Source organism: Schistocerca americana, chromosome 11, assembly GCF_021461395.2.
Source record: "Schistocerca americana isolate TAMUIC-IGC-003095 chromosome 11, iqSchAmer2.1, whole genome shotgun sequence".
Taxonomy (NCBI): Eukaryota; Metazoa; Arthropoda; class Insecta; order Orthoptera; family Acrididae; genus Schistocerca; species Schistocerca americana.
Window position 1 is genome coordinate 111,220,513 of NC_060129.1, and position 18,636 is coordinate 111,239,148.

At 41.4% G+C, this 18,636-nt stretch overlaps 1 protein-coding gene across 2 annotated transcripts in view; it reads right to left on the bottom strand.

Moving 5' to 3' along the window:
• LOC124554163 (solute carrier family 35 member E2A-like) overlaps nt 1-18,636 on the bottom strand; it is a 156,744-nt gene that overhangs the window by 32,747 nt on the left and 105,361 nt on the right. For both annotated transcript variants that reach the window (XM_047128235.1, XM_047128234.1), the window contains exon 7: nt 17,900-18,074. In XM_047128235.1, the coding sequence (XP_046984191.1) occupies nt 17,900-18,074 (175 nt within the window). The remainder of the gene's footprint in view (nt 1-17,899; nt 18,075-18,636) is intronic.

Consider the following 18,636-nt stretch of genomic DNA (forward strand, 5'->3'; position numbering starts at 1 on the left):
CTTTTCTTTCTGGTCCAACTAGTCCATTCCTTTGAATTGTTAAGCACCCCTTCTGCCATTTCTAACTTCTCATGTTTTCAAATCTTGAGCGCAGCTGGAACTTCAGACAATTTCTCCTGTACCCTGGACAGTTTTGGAGTCAAATAATCAGATAGCCCAGTTTCATTCAACCTTTCCTGCCCTCTTAATGGAAGCAACTGCTTCACCTTCTCAAAACCTGCTGTTCTCTCTTACTGAAGTTTGCCGTAACACCTTGTAAGAAAACATATATGTACATATGATGTTAAAAAGACAATAAATTATATCATAGGCTGTAGATTCTTACAGATATTCAAATCTGTAATAATTCAATTAGTAAAGGAGTTTTGATATTTGGGGAGCAAAATAACTGATGACGGTCGAAGTAGAGAGGATATAAAATGTAGACTGGCAATGGCAAGGAAAGCGTTTCTGAAGAAGGGAAATTTGTTTACATCGAATATTGACTTAAGTGTCAGGAAGTTGTTTCTGAAAGTATTTGTATGGAGCGTAGCCATGTATGGAAGTGAAACATGGACGATAAATAGTTTGAACAAGAAAAGAATAGAAGCTTTCGAAATGTGGTGCTACAGAAGAATGTTGAAGATTAGGTGGGTAGACCACGTAACTAATGAGGAGGTATTGAATAGGATTGGGGAGACGTTTGTGGCACAACTTGACTAGAAGAAGGGATCAGTTGGTAGGACATGTCCTGAGGCATCAAGGGATCACCAATTTAGTATTGGAGGGCAGCGTGGAGGGTAAAAATCGTAGAGGGAGACCAAGAGATGAATACACTAAGCAGATTCAGAAGGATGTAGGCTGCAGTAGGTACTGGTAGATAAAGCAGCTTGCACAGGATAGAGTAGCATGGAGAGCTGCATCAAACCAGTCTCAGGGCTGAAGACCACAACAACAACAACAACAACAACAACAATAATTAAGAAGTGTCAGTTATTTATGAATTATGTTCTTTTATGTACATGGTGTTCCATAAGTGCGTGCAAAAATTTAACAGGATGTAGAGGATGCTCCACTGAACAGTTTGAGGTAGGGAACCTGGTGTCAGAGAAGCCAGCATAAGGAGATAATAGGAATAAAATCACATTACTGTGTACTTCCTTATTTACATCAGTCAAAGTTAACAGCAAATACCATGATTGACAAAGTGAATGTACCATTTGTACTCTATCTGTGCTGATGGCCAGCAACCTGAACGCAAACGTGACAACGGCGAACAAGATTCTGACGCATCCTTACAAATATCCCTGGTGTGTTTCAAATCACATCACAGGCAGATACAATTCTGGCAACTAATACCATCTCTGCATCAACTGGGGTCTCACACACAAGTGACTTTAGACATCAGCATAAGAAATAATCAAGGGTATTGGGGTGAGGCAACCTCGCAAGCTACAGAATAGGACCTGCCCTTCCAATGAGCTACAGTGTTGAGATGGCTGCAGACATTCACACTGAAGTAGATGTAGATGTAGATGAAGTGAGGCCGTGCACTGTCTTCTTGTTTCCACATCCTCTCACGAACAGCCGAGGGCACGTTCTCCGACAACTCGGGCAGAGCTCTTTGTTCACACCTCAAATACAGATGGCCATTCAGATGGCCAGGTAGAAGATATGACCCCGTAAGATTGTCGCCTACAATGCCAGTCCAGATACTCACACCAAAATGTACTTTACGGTGTGGCCTACTACAGTGTGCTACTCCTGCTGTTCCAAATACAATCACAATCAAATGAGGCCTTGTCAGTAAACACCCGATTTGGCAGAAATCTGGCTGATCAATCCATTTTTGAAGCAACCACTGATACAGTGTGACTCTGTGTAAAGCCTTTCACAAGCATTGCATAGACCCATTGTGGGTGATACGGGTGTAATTGTTGTTTGTGAAGTACTTGCGACACACTAGTATGTACAGCGCTCATTTCGAGTGCAATACGAGGATTACTCTTAGTGGGGTCCACTGCAACGTGTTCCAGCATCTCCTCTTCAAAACTGGGTGTGCGTGTGGCCCTCATGCTGCCAGGTCCCTCATTTCTTCTTTCCAATGAACCAGTCTCCCGCATTTGTCGATCGAGAGAAATAAACTCTCATTGTGACGGATGACATCTGTACGGAAATCGTTCCCTATACAGCCTTTCATCAGTGAGAGCATGGCAATGTACTTCCCCACACACAAGGTGCAAGTCAGTGAGTTAAGCAAAACTGTACTGGTACTGCTCCATCATACTGTACTGTACGTCACTGAATAGCACTGAGTAATAAATGGGCCTGTTGTTGATTTATAGAATGTCCAGTCATCGGACAGTGTAGCTAAGATACAACAGAGCCACCTTGTTGTTGTTGTTGTGGTCTTTAGTCCAGAGACTGGTTTGATGCAGCTCTCAATGCTACTCTATCCTGTGCAAGCTTCTTCACCTCCCAGTACCTACTGCAACCTCCATCCTTCTGAATCTGCTTAGTGTATTCATCTCTTGGTCTCCCTCTATGATTTTTACCCTCCACATTTCCCACCAGTCCTAAATTGGTGATCCCTTGATGCCTCAGAATGTGTCCTACCAACCGATCCCTTCTTCTAGTCAAGTTGTGCCACAAATTCCTCTTCTCCTCAATTCTGTTCAGTACCTCCTCATTAGTTATGTGATCTACCCATCTAATCTTCAGCATTCTTCTGTAACACCACAATTTGAAAGCTTCTATTCTCTTCTTGTCCAAACTATTTATTGTCCATGTTTCACTTCCATACATGGCTACACTCCATACAAATACTTTCAGAAATGACTTCCTGACACTTAAATCTATACTTGATGTTAACAAATTTCTCTTCTTCAGAAACACTTCCCTTGCCATTGCCAGTCTACATTTTATATCCTCTCTACTTCGGCCATCATCAGTTATTTTACTCCCTAAATGGCAAAACTCCTTTACTACTTTAAGTGTCTCATTTCCTAATCTAATTCCCTCAGCATCACCCGATTTAATTTGACTACATTCCATTATCCTTGTTTAGCTTTTGTTGATGTTCATCTTATATCCTCCTTTCAAGACACTGTCCATTCTGTTCAACTGCTCTTCCAAGTCCTTTGCTGTCTCTGACAGAATTACAATGTCATCGGCGAACCTCAAAGTTTTTACTTCTTCTCCATGAATTTTAATACCTACTCCAAATTTTTCTTTTGTTTCCTTTACTGCTTGCTCAATATACAGATTGAATAACATCGGGGAGAGGCTACAACCCTGTCTCACTCCTTTCCCAACCACTGCTTCTCTTTAATACCCCTCGACTCTTATAACTGCCATCTGCTTTCTGTACAAATTGTAAATAGCCTTTCGCTCCCTGCATTTTACCCCTGCCACCTTCAGAATTTGAAAGAGAGTATTCCAGTTAACATTGTCAAAAGCTTTCTCTAAGTCTACAAATGCTAGAAACGTAAGTTTGCCTTTTCTTAATCTTTCTTCTAAGATAAGTCGTAAGGTTAGTATTGCCTCACATGTTCCAACATTTCTACGGAATCCAAACTGATCTTCCCCGAGGTCCGCGTCTACCAGTTTTTCCATTCGTCTGTAAAGAATTCGCGTTAGTATTTTGCAGCTGTGACTTATTAAACTGATGGTTCGGTAATGTTCACATCTGTCAACACCTTCTTTCTTTGGGATTGGAATTATTATATTCTTCTTGAAGTCTGAGGGTATTTCGCCTGTCTCATACATCTTGCTCACCAGATGGTAGAGTTTTGTCATGACTGGCTCTCCCAAGGCCGTCAGTAGTTCTAATGGAATGTTGTCTACTCCCGGGGCCTTGTTTCAACTCAGGTCTTTCAGTGCTCTGTCAAACTTTTCACGCAGTATCTTATCTCCCATTTCCTCTTCATCTACATCCTCTTCCATTTCCATAATATTGTCCTCAAGTACATCACCCTTGTATAGACCCTCTATATACTCCTTCCACCTTTCTGCCTTCCCTTCTTTGCTTAGAACTGGGTTTCCATCTGAGTTCTTGATATTCATACAAGTGGTTCTCTTCTCTCCAAAGGTCTCTGTAATTTTCCTGTAGGCTGTATCTATCTTACCCCTAGTGAGACAAGCCTCTACATCCTTACATTTGTCCTCTAGCCATCCCTGCTTAGCCATTTTGCACTTCCTGTCGATCTCATTTTTGAGACGTTTGTATTCCTTTTTGCCTGCTTCATTTACTGCATTTTTATATTTTCTCCTTTCATCAATTAAATTCAATATTTATTCCGTTACCCAAGGATTTCTATTAGCCCTCGTCTTTTTACCTACTTGATCGTCTGCTGCCTTCACTACTTTATCTCTCAGAGCTACCCATACTTCTTCTACTGTATTTCTTTCCTCCATTCCTGTCAATTGTTCCCTTATGCTCTCCCTGAAACTCTGTACAACCTCTGGTTCTTTCAGTTTATCCAAGTCCCAACTCCTTAAATTCCCACCTTTTTGCAGTTTCTTCAGTTTCAATCTGCAGTTCATAACCAATAGATTGTGGTCAGAATCCACATCTGTCCTTGGAAATGTCTTACAATTTAAAACCTGATTCCTAAATCTCTGTCTTACCATTATATAATCTATCTGATACCTTTTAGTATCTCCAGGATTCTTCCAGGAATACAACCTTCTTTTATGATTCTTGAACCAAGTGTTAGCTATGATTAAGTCATGCTCTATGCAAAATTCTACAAGGCGGCTTCCTCTTTCATTTCTTCCCCCCAATCCATATTCTCCTACTGTGTTTCCTTCTCTCCCTTTTCCTACTGACGAATTCCATTCACCCATGACTATTAAATTTTCGTCTCCCTTCACTACCTGAATAATTTCTTTTATCTCGTCATACATTTCATCTATTTCTTCATCATCTGCAGAGCTAGTTGGCATATAAACTTGTACTACTGTAGTAGGCACGGGCTTTGTGTCTATCTTGGCCACAATAATGTGTTCACTATGCTGTTTGTAGTAGCTAACCCGCACTCCTATTTTTTTATTCATTATTAAACCTACTCCTGCATTACCCCTATTTGATTTTGTATTTATAACCCTGTACTCACCTGACCAAAAGTCTTGTTCCTCCTGCCACCGAACTTCACTAATTCCCACTATATCTAACTTTAACCTATCCATTTCCCTTTTTAAATTTTCTAACCTGCCTGCCCAATTAAGGGATCTGACATTCCACGCTCCGATCCGTAGAACGCCAGTTTTCTTTCTCCTGATAACGACGTCCTCGAGTAGTTCCCGCCCGAAGATCCGAATGGGGGACTATTTTACCTCCGGAATATTTTACCCAAGAGGACGTCATCATCATTTAATCATACAGTAAAGCTGCATTTCCTCGGGAAAAATTACGGCTGTAGTTTCCCCTTTCTTTCAGCCGTTCGCAGTACCAGCACAGCAAGGTCGTTTTGGTTAATGTTACAAGGCCAGATCAGTCCATCATCCAGACTGTTGCCCCTGCAACTACTGAAAAGGCTGCTGCCCCTCTTCAGGAACCACATGTTTGTCTGGCCTCTCAGCAGATACCCCTCCGTTGTGGTTGCACCTACGGTACGGCCATCCGTATTGCTGAGGCACGCAAGCCTCCCCACCAACGGCAAGGTCCACGCTTCATGGGGGGGAGGATAAACTGCATAGTATATGTAAACTTGTGTGCATGTTAGTTGTAAATAAGCTGGAAAACAGTAATCTACACAAAGCGGTAGACAAGTGTCTTGCGTATCTCCTTAAGCTGACTTCTCCGAACCCAGGTTCCCTATCTTAAATTTTTCAGTTGAGCATTCTCTATGTCCTATATTTTTGTACCCTCTTGTAGAAAAAGCCTGTATCAGGTGTAAACATTATTGTTTACAGTGTACCACAGTGGTGTAGGTAAAGCTGAGACACACAATTTGATATAGGGCACTTGAGGTATGCCAAGCTGGAAAACAAATTCACATTGGCCTACAAAAGCCACATAAGCTACAGTGCACACTCTCAGTAAAATTGTTACTGAATATTAAAAACCATTTGTTCTTCCACTTGCAAGATGTAAAAATGACATCTGTGTAATTTTCCAAAGCATAAAATTATCACGTAAATCGTTACTTCTGTCAGGCCTTTTTACTGCGAAACCATTGTGCTTGTAAGGGTTGAGTTTATATTAAACTTCTTTGGATGTTCTCTTGCTGTTTCACTGACTCAAACTGGTAAGGACCCTACACTGATGGCTGACACACATGAATGGGTCAAACAAGTGTTTTGTAAACCACTTGTTTCACAGAAAAGTTGCATTTCCTTAAGAGTCTTCCTGTGAATCTCGACTAATATCTGCCTTTCCTACAATTAGTTCTATGTGGTCATTTCATCTTGAGGGAACATATGAAGATAACAAAAGACAGCACCTGCTTCCAATTTGATTTTGTTCCCCCATTGGCTCTTGTGATGTCTGATTTTTATTATTTTTTCCATGAGAAATTAATCAAATACAATTTATTTTCACAGTTCTCCCCATTCCGTGAGTACTTGTATTATTCAGAAGATACCCTGCAGAAAAATTTACTGTGTACAAACAGATTTTTATTCATGTATGACATGCAGAAAAAAACAGTTTGAAGCAAACCAAACTACCACACACCATATACCACCTTTTTTTGTCAAGAAACCATGTGTGGGAGAGGGAAGGAAGAAAGGAAAAGAGAGAGAGAGACAGAGAGAGAGAGAGAGAGAGAGAGAGAGAGAGAGAGAGAGAGAGAGAGAGAGAGAGAGGGAGAGAGCAGAATGAATGGAATATATATCACTTAATAATATCACAAACATTTTAAACACACATTAAGCAACATCTCCAAATGTACACAAATACTAACTATTAAAATGACTACATATACAAACAAAGCTATTTACAGAACACACCATCAAGGTATTATATACAGAGAAAGGTGCTTAACTTTTTAACCTGAAATAATTTTTCATCTGTTAAAAATAATTGTAAACTCTTTTCACTCAGGCAAACAGTGACCAATGCAATTTTTCATGCAGGAATCAAGGTTTTTTTTTTTTTTTTTTTTTAAGAAAAAGGGGGTATATGGAATTTTTACAGCCAAAATAACAAATCAAATCATTGAATTTGTCTCATACATGCTGTTCTGGTGGAAAAAAACAGAGTTTCATTAGAAAAATAATGAACTGATGCCTGATTAATGAAGATCTGAAAATATGTTTGTTTTAACAGTCCCAGCTCAATGCCCATCAAGGTGGAAAAAAGATTACAAATATGTTTGAGTCTAAAGTTTACACACACACACACACACACACACACACACACACACACACACACTCTCTCTCTCTCTCTCTCTCTGTCTCCACAACACATTACAAAAAATATGAAAATCTTCTATAACAGTTCTAGAGTTACTGTTAAGATACGACATGCAATGAACAGCCATGTAATGGAAAATCCAAGACAGGGCGAAGCAATAAATATGTTGGTGGCATTACTTCATCCTTATTTGACTTTGATTGTTAATGATATAAAAGACAAATGAATTATCTGTATGAATCACTTGTTTTATTCCTAGAAAATAAAAGTGACTAAAACGTGTAAGGTTGCTGTCCTCGCAGTTGGTACAAATATCGATGTGTGCGTACAGGTCTAGTGACCAATAGCAATGGCGAGTTGCGAGAAGAAGTGAAACTGCATCTGTGCCTCAACAATCAGTATTTTGGAATGAGTGTTTCACTCTGCAGTGGAGTGTGCGCTGATATGAAACTTCCCGGCACATTAAAACTGTGTAGCGGACCGAGACTCGAACTCGGTCCCGAGTTAGAGTCTCGGTCCGGCACACAATTTTAATCTGCAGAAAGTTTCAATGAGTTTTTTTCCCAGCGTTCAGTGCCACAGGCAGTAGCAGTTGGTCAACAAAGTTCTTGGTGAGCTGTTGTACTGAACCGTTTTACAGACTGGCTGCGAGACTTTGAAATGATTGGTCTGTGAGTGATAAAGTTTTTTGAAATAGTAGGTGGTCACACAAAATGGTTAGCAGTTAATTAAATTGTTCATCATAAAGTGCATTTAAAGGAAGTGGTGTACAGTATTTCTTAAGTCTGATTATAGAGGAGAAGGTTATCATTAACAACAAATCATTATTATCAATCAGAAACCTCCTATACAATAGTGAAATTAATTTCTCGCGCCATAGACATACCGCTTTACCAGGCAAACATGTAAGCCTCCATTTATCTCAGAGCTGTGATAAATGATAAGAGCATCAAGAGAGCAGTGATTGAAATGGAGCGTGCCTCTCATCTCTTACAAGCCATTTCTGGCAGAGCTTTGATAATATTGTAGAACAGGTTGGTGAACAGAGTATTTGTTCTGGCTTTGGAATAGACACCAATGTAGTCCTAAATCTGTCACATGTAGTTTTCTATTTATTTCATACTACAGCTCCTAAAAACTAAACTTGGGGAATATCAGTGTGGTTTCAGACCAGACAGAAGAACAACTGATCAAATATTTATGATTGGAGAAGGGACGGAAAAGTTCTATGAACAAATATAGATCTGCACTTCTCACTCATCAATTTCAAACAAGCCTCTGGCAGCATAAATCGGCACAAATTGCACACAGTTGAGAGAAGTAGGCATATGGCCTAAATTAAGGCATTAAAAATCAGTCTCATAGTAAATGAAAATAAAACAAAACATGTGCTAATGCCATACACTGAAACCAGAAGAGTCACTAAATATCTACATGCAAATGGGGAGTGTCCTCTTTTAGTTACCTGGGAGCCTGAATATCAATACAGCATTGGAAAGGCTACGAGGGAAAGGATACAAGCAAGGAACAGGGCTTGTATACCAAACCTACAACTCTTCAGAAACAGTCATGATACAAGGAGGACGAAACTCATTGCATGTATCTCCCCAGTTTGCCCAGTTGTCACATATGGGTCAGAGGTATGGATTCTGACAAGAGACAACAAAAATGCTTTAGGAACCTCTGAGTGAACATTTTTATGCAAAATTTATTAACCTGCAAGGGAGAAGAAGGCTGGAGGATATGTTAGAACACTGAGTTACTAAGTGTATTAATACAAGTAAGTGATATAGTAAAAGTTGTCAGATCTTAATGAATGCAATGGCTAGAACACAGAGAAATAATGGCAGGGGACAGAACACAAAAGAAATTGATGAAAGGTGTGACAATGATACGAGACAAAAATGGAGACCTAGAAGAAAGTGGAAAAATTATGTAATAGAAGGTCTCACCAGTATGGGAGTTCAGTGCTGGAAAACAGCTGCAAAAATTGAGAAGCACGCAGGAAATTAGTTCAAAAAACCAAGGTTTATGAGAAGCTGTAGCGCTAGAGGAGGAGGAGGAGGAGGAGGAGGAGGGAAGGGGAAGTGGAGGGGGGAGGAGGAGGAGGGGGAGAAGGGGAAGGGGAGGGAGTGGAGGAGGGGGAAAGGGGAGGGGGAGGGGGGAAGAGGAGGAGAAAAAGTAGAAGTTCCTTAAAAAGTAAACTATGTGTCATCGACAATGCCTTACTCTTGAAAATCACGCTGCATAATCATACAAAGAAAATAAAAATAAAGAAATAAAAAAGTGCATGTGCTTTACTGGATTCCAATTTTTTTCAGCGGACAGAACTAGAAATATTTGTGAACCTGAGCTGCTCGACGCTGAGATGGAACATATCCACAATGCACTAATGAAGAACAGATATTCGTCCGCCAAAATAAAACGTGCGTTGAGACAGCCACGCAGAAATCATAGTGATGTATGGGCTACTGCAAAATCTAAGGTTTTCCTGCCGATTGTTAAAAACGTAACGGAAAGAATGGGGAGGATCTAGACGAAGTGGAATATTACCGTAATTTACAAGCCCACCAGGAAGATACAGGAATACAAGCCTACCAAGGACACTCGCAAACCACTGGAAAAAGCTGGAGTGTATAGGATCCCGTGCAGCTGTGGAGATGTTTATGCGGGTACCACTAGAACAACTGTTTCAAAACGTTTGGAAGAGCACAAGGGCAATTGTGGATCAGCTGTTGCGGAGCATGCTTTCCAGCCAGGGAACCACAATATTCGTTTCGAGGAGACGCAAGTACTAGCTGTCATAAGTGGATATTACGAAAGGTTCTACAGGGAGGCAATCGAAATCGCCAAACACCCTAATAATTTTAATCGAAAGGAGAAGGGCGTGAAATTAAACGGTATATGGATGCCGATGTAGAAGATGTGTACCACCTGTTCACTGCTGGGCGATGGCAACGGCTATCGACGGCAGCGGACAGTGGCCAATTGCACTGACGTTTTCAAATCACGTGACGTCACGCCTCGGTGCGGGAGCGCATGGACACGGAATTTAGCGGCAGTCAGTAGCGAGCCAGCGGGTGTGTTGGACCTTCCATTGAGCTACAGACCCCCTTGAAGATGTCCTTCGCAGACGGGGACGAAACGTTGGGAATTGTCACAGAATTCATCAACCGACCACGGCATAACAGCTTGGATAATTATAATGGACATGACATTTCTGGCCGTGAAAGTCTACATTTAGTATAATTTCCAAATCACTGTGTCCAACGAGTAACAGGTAAGTAATGTAGTGGCTTTTCAAATGTGACATGTAGCACATTCTGTAAATACGGCGAATACCAGTTCCCAATAAAAAAATATATGTTTTGGATTAACTGTGTTTTTCAGTTATCTGTGCCATTTCAAGTCTGCACTATGGTGTATAATCAGGAGCTCGCTCAACGTAGAAAAATTCCGTACCTTATCATCTCCTACTTTTATGCAAATAATCTCTAACAGTGTGAGTTTTAGTCATTCTTCTGACAGGGAGCAAACACAACTGGAAACATTTCAGCAAAGTCAAGCACACAAAAATCACTACATGTCCACACATTTTAATGTGCCACAACAGCACAAAATACTGCACTACTTGACAGCAGGAATTTCACAAAGCAGCAATGTTAGGGCAAGCTCGTAAGTATCCGACACAGCCACATCACAAATGAGGTACTTACCACAATGTGCAGTAGTGGTTGGAGGCCAAAAAAGTGCACAAGTCAAGTTTAGAAAAAAACCATAGAAGACTTTATTCAGGTAAAAGTCCAATTACAATTTTTTTTGTCTTTCCTGACAAGCAGTTCACAGTTCACAGCCATCTCTTTTTCACAAATGTGTACCGACTGCAAGAAAACTATAGTGAACAACCACGATGACATGTGTAGTACAAACAAGATCTGGGCATCTTTTACAGCAGTAATCTGCTGCCCTATTACACATTAGTACAACACAGGGGAAATGCTAGGGAGTTTTGAAAACAGAAGGATGCACAAGCATGTCAGAACACGGCATTAACAGCTGGAATGAACAATAACTAGATGATGTATTAACCTCATATGGTCAAGGGAACAATACAAGTGGAAGATTTAAGAAAGAAATGTTCCAATTAAAATGGGTGTAAGACAGGAATGCAGTCTTTCTCCTCTAAGGTTCAACCTGTACACTGAAGAAGCAATGAAAAGAAAGATTCAGGAGTGGTACTGAAATTCAGTGTGAACAAGTATCACTGATAAGAACTGCTGATGACATTGCTATCTTCTGTGAAAATGAGGATGACTCGTGGGACACTGAATATGACGAACAGTATACCGAGTACAGAATACAAATTGCGAGGATATCAAAGAAAGACTTAGAGTATTGAGGAGTGTCACAAGTGAGATTAGCAATATCTGGATACTGAAATGGAAATGAGTGGTTGTTGTCATCGGCCGGGAGGCCCCTTATGGGGCAGGTCCGGCCGCCTTGGTGCAGGTCTTATTACATTCGACGCCACATTGGGTGACCTGCACGCTGAATGGGGATGAAATGATGATGAAGACAACACAACACCCAGTCCCCGACCCAGCCGGGAATCGAACCCGGGCCCCTTAGGACGGCAGTCCGTCATGCTGACTATTCAGCTATCTGAGAGGACATATCTGGATAATATATAGATGAAGTGAAGGAATATTACCCCAGAAGTGAAATAATGGACAAAGCAAGAACAATATAAGTGGAACATACAGGCAAAGAAGATATTCCTCGCTAAAAGACATCTCTCCCAGCATCAAAAGTCAGCCTTAGTTCGAGGAACAAATTTCTGAGCAGGTCTGTCAAGAGCAAAGCATTGTTTGGAAGTAAATCACAGACTGAGAAAAACTGGAAAAGGCAGCAATGGATGCATCTGTGATGTGCTATTACAGAAGTATACTGAAAATTAAGTGGAATTACTAGATAAGAACTGGTAAGGAAAGGAATATTTGGGAAACACTAACAAGAAGAAGGGCCATGATGATAGCACATATGCCAAGACATTAGGAAATGACTTATGATATTAGAGGTGTCTGCAGAGAGGAAAAATTGTCAGGCAAAACAAGATTGATACATAGTCAACAAATGATTGAGGAAGATGGATGTGGGTGACGCAACCACTGCTCTTGAGGTGAAGATGTTAGTACAGAAAAGAAAAATCACAGTGGGAAGCGTCAAACTAGTCAGAATACTGTCAGAAAAACGGCCTGCCTACATAATTATAATAAACAATAATTACACTTAAAGATGACAGACTTGGGTAATTTATCTACGGCTGGGCATTCACCACCGAATGTGTCAAGAAATGGAGCACAAACGGCTCATTTTGTTCCTCTTTAAATTTGGAATCCATGGAAACACATTCAGAACACAGGCAATTTTGGGCAATACAAACAGGACAGATGAAATGATACATGAAGGCAGGCGATTTCTGTCGAAACTGTGACCAGTTACATTATAATATTTTTAAATATGTTGCTGTCCCATTTGTCAACTTTTGAACAACCATAGTATTATCACCAGATGGTGGGTAGTTAGAGGAACTTTACACAGGATACTAAGTGCGGCTAACTAATCACTGCGATTGAGGCAATGTCATGTAATGCCAAATGCCCGGAGCACAACACTTGAAAAGGATCAATTATAGTGCTTCCATTCAGTGTTTCTTGCTATATTTTAAACTGTTGGTATCGAAGTTCTCAGTTTCCACCCTTATACATAATGGATACTTTGGAAGTACCATACTCCTAAATCTCATCCAGCTAAAGCTGTGTTACGAATGATAAATAAAAGATTGGAAAAGATAATGAAGGACAATTTGGCTGAAGAGCAGTTTGGTTTCAGAAGGAATACAGGCAAAAAAATCTTTTTATGTAGCAGAGTGGTTAGTGTGCGACTGCCATGTGAAGCACCTGGGTTCAATTATTGGTACTCCCCGGGATTTTTCCCTCATGGAGGGCTGGGACAGGGCACATTCAGCGTTGTGATCCCAACGGAGGAGTTACTTCAGTAAGAAGTAATAGCTCAGAGGTCTGGGGAGCCAATATTGGCTCGTAAAGTGGCGTGCTGACCCCACGCCTCTCCATACAGCATCAAAATGGCATCACACGGCAAAGGACGACAAGGTGGCCCACTGGCACTAAATGACATGTCAAGGCTGGAACGCAGAGCTGGTCGAAAGCACAAAAGAAGCAAATGGACACCTAAGAAGTTTGGCAGAGGAGATTATTGAGAAGGAAAGAGACTCGTACGTTATTCTGTGGGTGTGACTTGGGATAAACTTGCGGAAAAAGCAGGTGACCTATAAACTCACTATATTTAAAGCAAGAAGTGCAAGCAAGAGTGAGAAGAGAGAGCACCAACTAGATGATTAGAACAGAGTAAAACAATGCTGCTGTGTGTCTCCTGCCCTTTTCAATCTGTGCTTGGAGAATATAACTGATCACTGACTATTAGATGACGAGGGGGAAGAAGCTAGAGAAAGAAGAATACAACTTGTGATGCCCACAGCGGATTAAAAAGATTTGCAAGAAATAGTGGAAGTCACTGAAGCTAAAGGGTAGATCCATGAAATGATAAAAGTAATTGAACAAAAATAATGACACTAACAGTAAGCAGTAAGGTGAAGACAATGTTCAACAGAAAAACAATGGAACATGTGCAGGCATTAAATACCTAGGAAGTGAATGAAATGAAATGTCTGTACAGCATATTTTGGCTGAGAGTTTGGACTAACCTAAGAAACTACAGCAGGGATTTTGATATGGTTTTCACAGACAGACAGGCTGATACACCAGGAAGATACCTGGGCACAGGAGAGAGGCTAAGGCCAGCTGGCTACAGTACTCTGCCGGTACGAGGTACCACTACTGGGAAGCAGCTGAGAGCTACAGCTGGCTTCCTGTAATATGTGTTGTGCAGGATGTACCAGATATTAAGCTGATAAGAACAGATTTTGTGGTACAAAGCAAATGTTTAAGAGGTATGAAGGGAAATACCGGAAAACTTTGCACAGATATAGTACATTCCATAATGGCACTGGAGTTGGGCAGTCGGAAGTGGCCATTGCTGACACCAAACTCAACTGCAGTCAGGTGGACCGCATCGTACTGTCAGGCAGACTGAATGGCACAGTCATAGTTCCCATCACTGACATGAGATGTCACTTTAAACACCAATTAAATATGGAGTAGATAACATTTGTGACACCTGAGAACTTTTCCCGCCATGTGCTGCTTAAACTCTTTAACTTCTATGAAACTCATGATATTCAGTTACCTGAGAGAGTAGTCAAAGTCAAATACCAAGGGGAGCTGTCCATGTCAGAAAGGGTGTGAGACAAGGTGGTGTTAGTTCACCACTGTTATTAAATCTGGTCCAAGAGAAAGCAATCCGAGAAATGAAAAGAGAAAACCAAGGGGTGATGCTAAATGGTAGGACAGATTTATTGGGTTATGCAGACGACATTGCAGTTCTAGCAGAATCAGAGGAAGAGATGGCAGAAACTGTAGAGAGCCTAGTGCAAAATGAAAGTAAGATTGGGTTATCGACTGATGCGGAAAAGAACGAGGTAATGGAGGTATTGAGAGAAGCCCCTAATGACGTTCCATTACAGGTAGGGATATGGAAATTTGCTAAAGTGGAAAATTTTAAATACCTTGGTATATGGTTCAACAGGCACAATAACTTAAAGCAGGAAACAAACCAACATATTGTGAACGGGTCTAAAACTCATTTCAGTCTAAAGCAGATAATGTCAGCCAAGAATCTGTCAATTAAGACCAAACTTAAAGCACACAATGCCGTGATAGTGCCAGTATTGTTGTGAGGGACAGAAACTTTAAGCACAACAAAGAAGGATGAAGAATACTTGTTGGTCTAATAAAGAAAAATTATGAGAATGATCTTTGGACCCGTCCAGGAAGGGAGCTCGTGGAGACGTAGAAAAAAACCAAGAATTGTATGAGCTGATGAGGCAACCGAACATCGTTCAAAAACTGAAAGCGCGGGGAATAAACTTGGCAGGTCACATTGCTAGGAGACCAGACACCTATCGGGCAAAAGCCGTACCTATGGGGAGACCTGATGGTACCCGTCCAATCGGAAGACCCAGGAAGCGATGGGAGGATAAGCTACAGAAAGACCTTTGCCAGCTAGGAGTCCATGACAACTGGATCCAAAGTGCACAAGATCGCCATCTATGTAGGAGCACTGTGAGGTTGGTGCACGATCTAAAGGGTTCTGGAGCACCAATTTGATGATTATGGTGAATGTTATTCTCAAAATTTTAATCACAACTCTACACAGTGCCTGTCCTGTAAACAATATTACCCACACACTAGACAGCTTGTCTAGCCTTACCCTTGTGAAGCCAGGGTGGGTCACTAGTTTTGTAATAAGAGGACAGTTTTCTGTACCTATATGGACAAAGATTTGAGGGACAGTCTGATAAAGTGTTTCAGATGGAGTGTCCTCCAGCAAGGTGCTGAAACATGAGCAGTGAGGAAGGCTGTATTGTTTGGAGATGCAGATATGGCGGAGATGGACGAGTTGATTAATAATGTGGTGCTGAGGAGATTGGAAGAGCAGATACCATTGCTGAGTGAGATAAAAAGAAGGGAAAGAAACTGGCTGGGACATGTAAAAAGGGGACATTGTATGTGAAATTTGACATTTTCTGTTTTCTTCTCCATAATGTACTTTGGACTTTTCCTGAACATTTTGGTATATAATACATTAAAATCAAACAATTGAGAGATTTTCAAATAATATTTTGAATGCTGATGTGTGACTGTCAAATTTTGCAGCTTCGGATATACTGCCACAGTTGAGCAGTCATACCTTGGGAACTACACAGTCTAGAAGGCTGTGAAATGCTTTGTTTTGTGCCTACTGCTACGTCTCAGAAGTTGGCATTATGAATAAACAAATCAGCCCTTTGTTTATGATACTAGTTTTTGTTGAAAGTAGTGTGATTATCGGCTATTTTTGTAGAAGCTAACTTCTACTGCTTTTTATACGTAGAGAAAATGACTAAGCATAAAAGTAACTGCAAGAAACACAAATTTGTGGGTAACAGATATGAGAGACCTGCATTTTCTTCTGAAGTACTTTCTTTCATCGAATATCAACCAATGAAAAGCCACGTCATGCTTTGTGTCCACCTCTACCAAACACTTGGTGTAAATATAGGCAATCTGAATTTTCTGGCACCCTGCATGAATTTAGACATAAACATTCTCTTCCTTTGTCAGTAATGGAGGCACTCAAACCTGTTGTGTGGTGGCGTGTGCCTAAAAATATATTTGTCAGCCTTATGACTCTACAGTTAATGGTGTCTGATACTGCAATAACTTTTAGTTGAGGGAACTATGAAAGACTTAAGGTTGTGGAGAAGTTAGGGGTAAGATTTGGACAGAACACAGCTAAAGGACTGCGGGAACTGGAGGAGCTTCATGTATGTGAGGCTGAGTTAGCTAATCAGCAAATGACAAAAGAAGCAAGAAAGAAAAGGAGGAGGCAAGCACTGGGCTGTTGTGACACTGAAGAAGACACAGACTATGGGCCAGGGCAATTCTAGTGCACAAAAGACGCAGAAATGTAAGTCTGTATAAGAATTTTGTAACAAAAAAGTTTTAAACCTCAATACCTCTGAACTACATTTTTTGCAATAAATGACCCATTTTCTAAAAAAGTACTGATGGTAGAGACATGAAATTTTCACAGCTTGCCAAGTGTGAGATTCAACACATATGGAACTAGAACAATTAAAATATCCTGAGTTGTTTTGTTTTTATGTTCATTTATTTACAAAATTCTGTCAAAAACTGAGTGTTAAAAAAAAAGAGTGGTCTATGGAAGGGGAGGTGAGCAGAGAAGAAATGTCAGACCTCGGCTATTGTGCCGGATGGCAGCAAATACCGCAACATTGAGGAGGAAGGGATGCACCACCACAGTGACACAAAGGACCTGATAATACAGTAGAAAACTGATGATGATGATGGAAAATGGAAATGTCGTGTGGCTAGGGCCTCCTGTCGGGTAGACCGTTCATGTCCGCCCCCGGTAGCTGAGTGGTCAGCGTGACAGACTGTCAATCCTAAGGGCCCGGGTTCGATTCCCGGCTGGGTCGGAGATTTTCTCCGCTCAGGGACTGGGTGTCGTGTTGTCCTAATCATCATCATTTCATCCGCATCGACGGGCAGGTTTCGAAGTGGCGTCAAATCGAATGATTGTGATGCTGATGGTGATTATGATACGTAACTTTTGGGAAGGGAAAGGGGAGGTGGGATAACTGAGGATTTAAGACACAATGGAAACATGACAAGTGTAATAGTCTCAGGCAGCCAGCCACACATGCTTATGTTCAGAAGGTAAGGTACAGTGTGTCCACATATTGTGTCCCAGCTTCTGCACGACGCTTTCCCCAAATGCATGCAACCCGGTGCGGCACAGCTGACAGAGAGGGACTACGGCAGCACTCTACTTGTCCGCGGCGCCCCCGCGACCCACCTCGCCGGGCCCGTGGCGCAGCCGCCTCCGCCGGTCAATGTCCTGCGCCTTGTTGTACAGCAGCACGCCCGCTATCACTGTCGCCGTGCCCAGGCCCGACAGCATCGTCACCGCGTTGCCGAACAGCAGCACCGACAGCCAGATGAGGAACGCACGCTTCACCGTGTTGGCCACACTGCGGACACAGTCGCACCGTGTTAATACTCCTTCAAATTACAACACTATAGGTGTGCTTAACGTTTTAAAGAAAATAGTTCTTATACAGGAAAAAAGTGATCTGTAATAATTATAAATACATCTACATCCATACTCCGCAATCCACCATACGGTGCATGGCGGAGGGTACCTCGTATCACAACTAGCATCTTCTCTCCCTGTTCCACTCCCAACCAGAACGAGAGAAAAATGACTGCCTATATGCCTCTGTACGAGCCCTAATCTCTCTTATCTTATCTTTGTGGTCTTTCGGCGAAATATAAGTTGGCAGCAGTAAAACTGTACTGCAGTCAAAAATGCTGGTTCTCTAAATTTCCTTAGTAGCGATTCACAAAAAGAATGCCTCCTTTCCTCTAGAGACTCCCACCCGAGTTCCTGAAGCATTTCCGTAACACTCGCGTGATTACCAAACCTACCAGTAAAAAATCTAGCAGCCCACCTCTGAATTGCTTCTATGTCCTCCCTCAATCCGACCGGATAAGGATCCCAAACGCTCGAGCAGTATTCAAGAATAGGTCGTA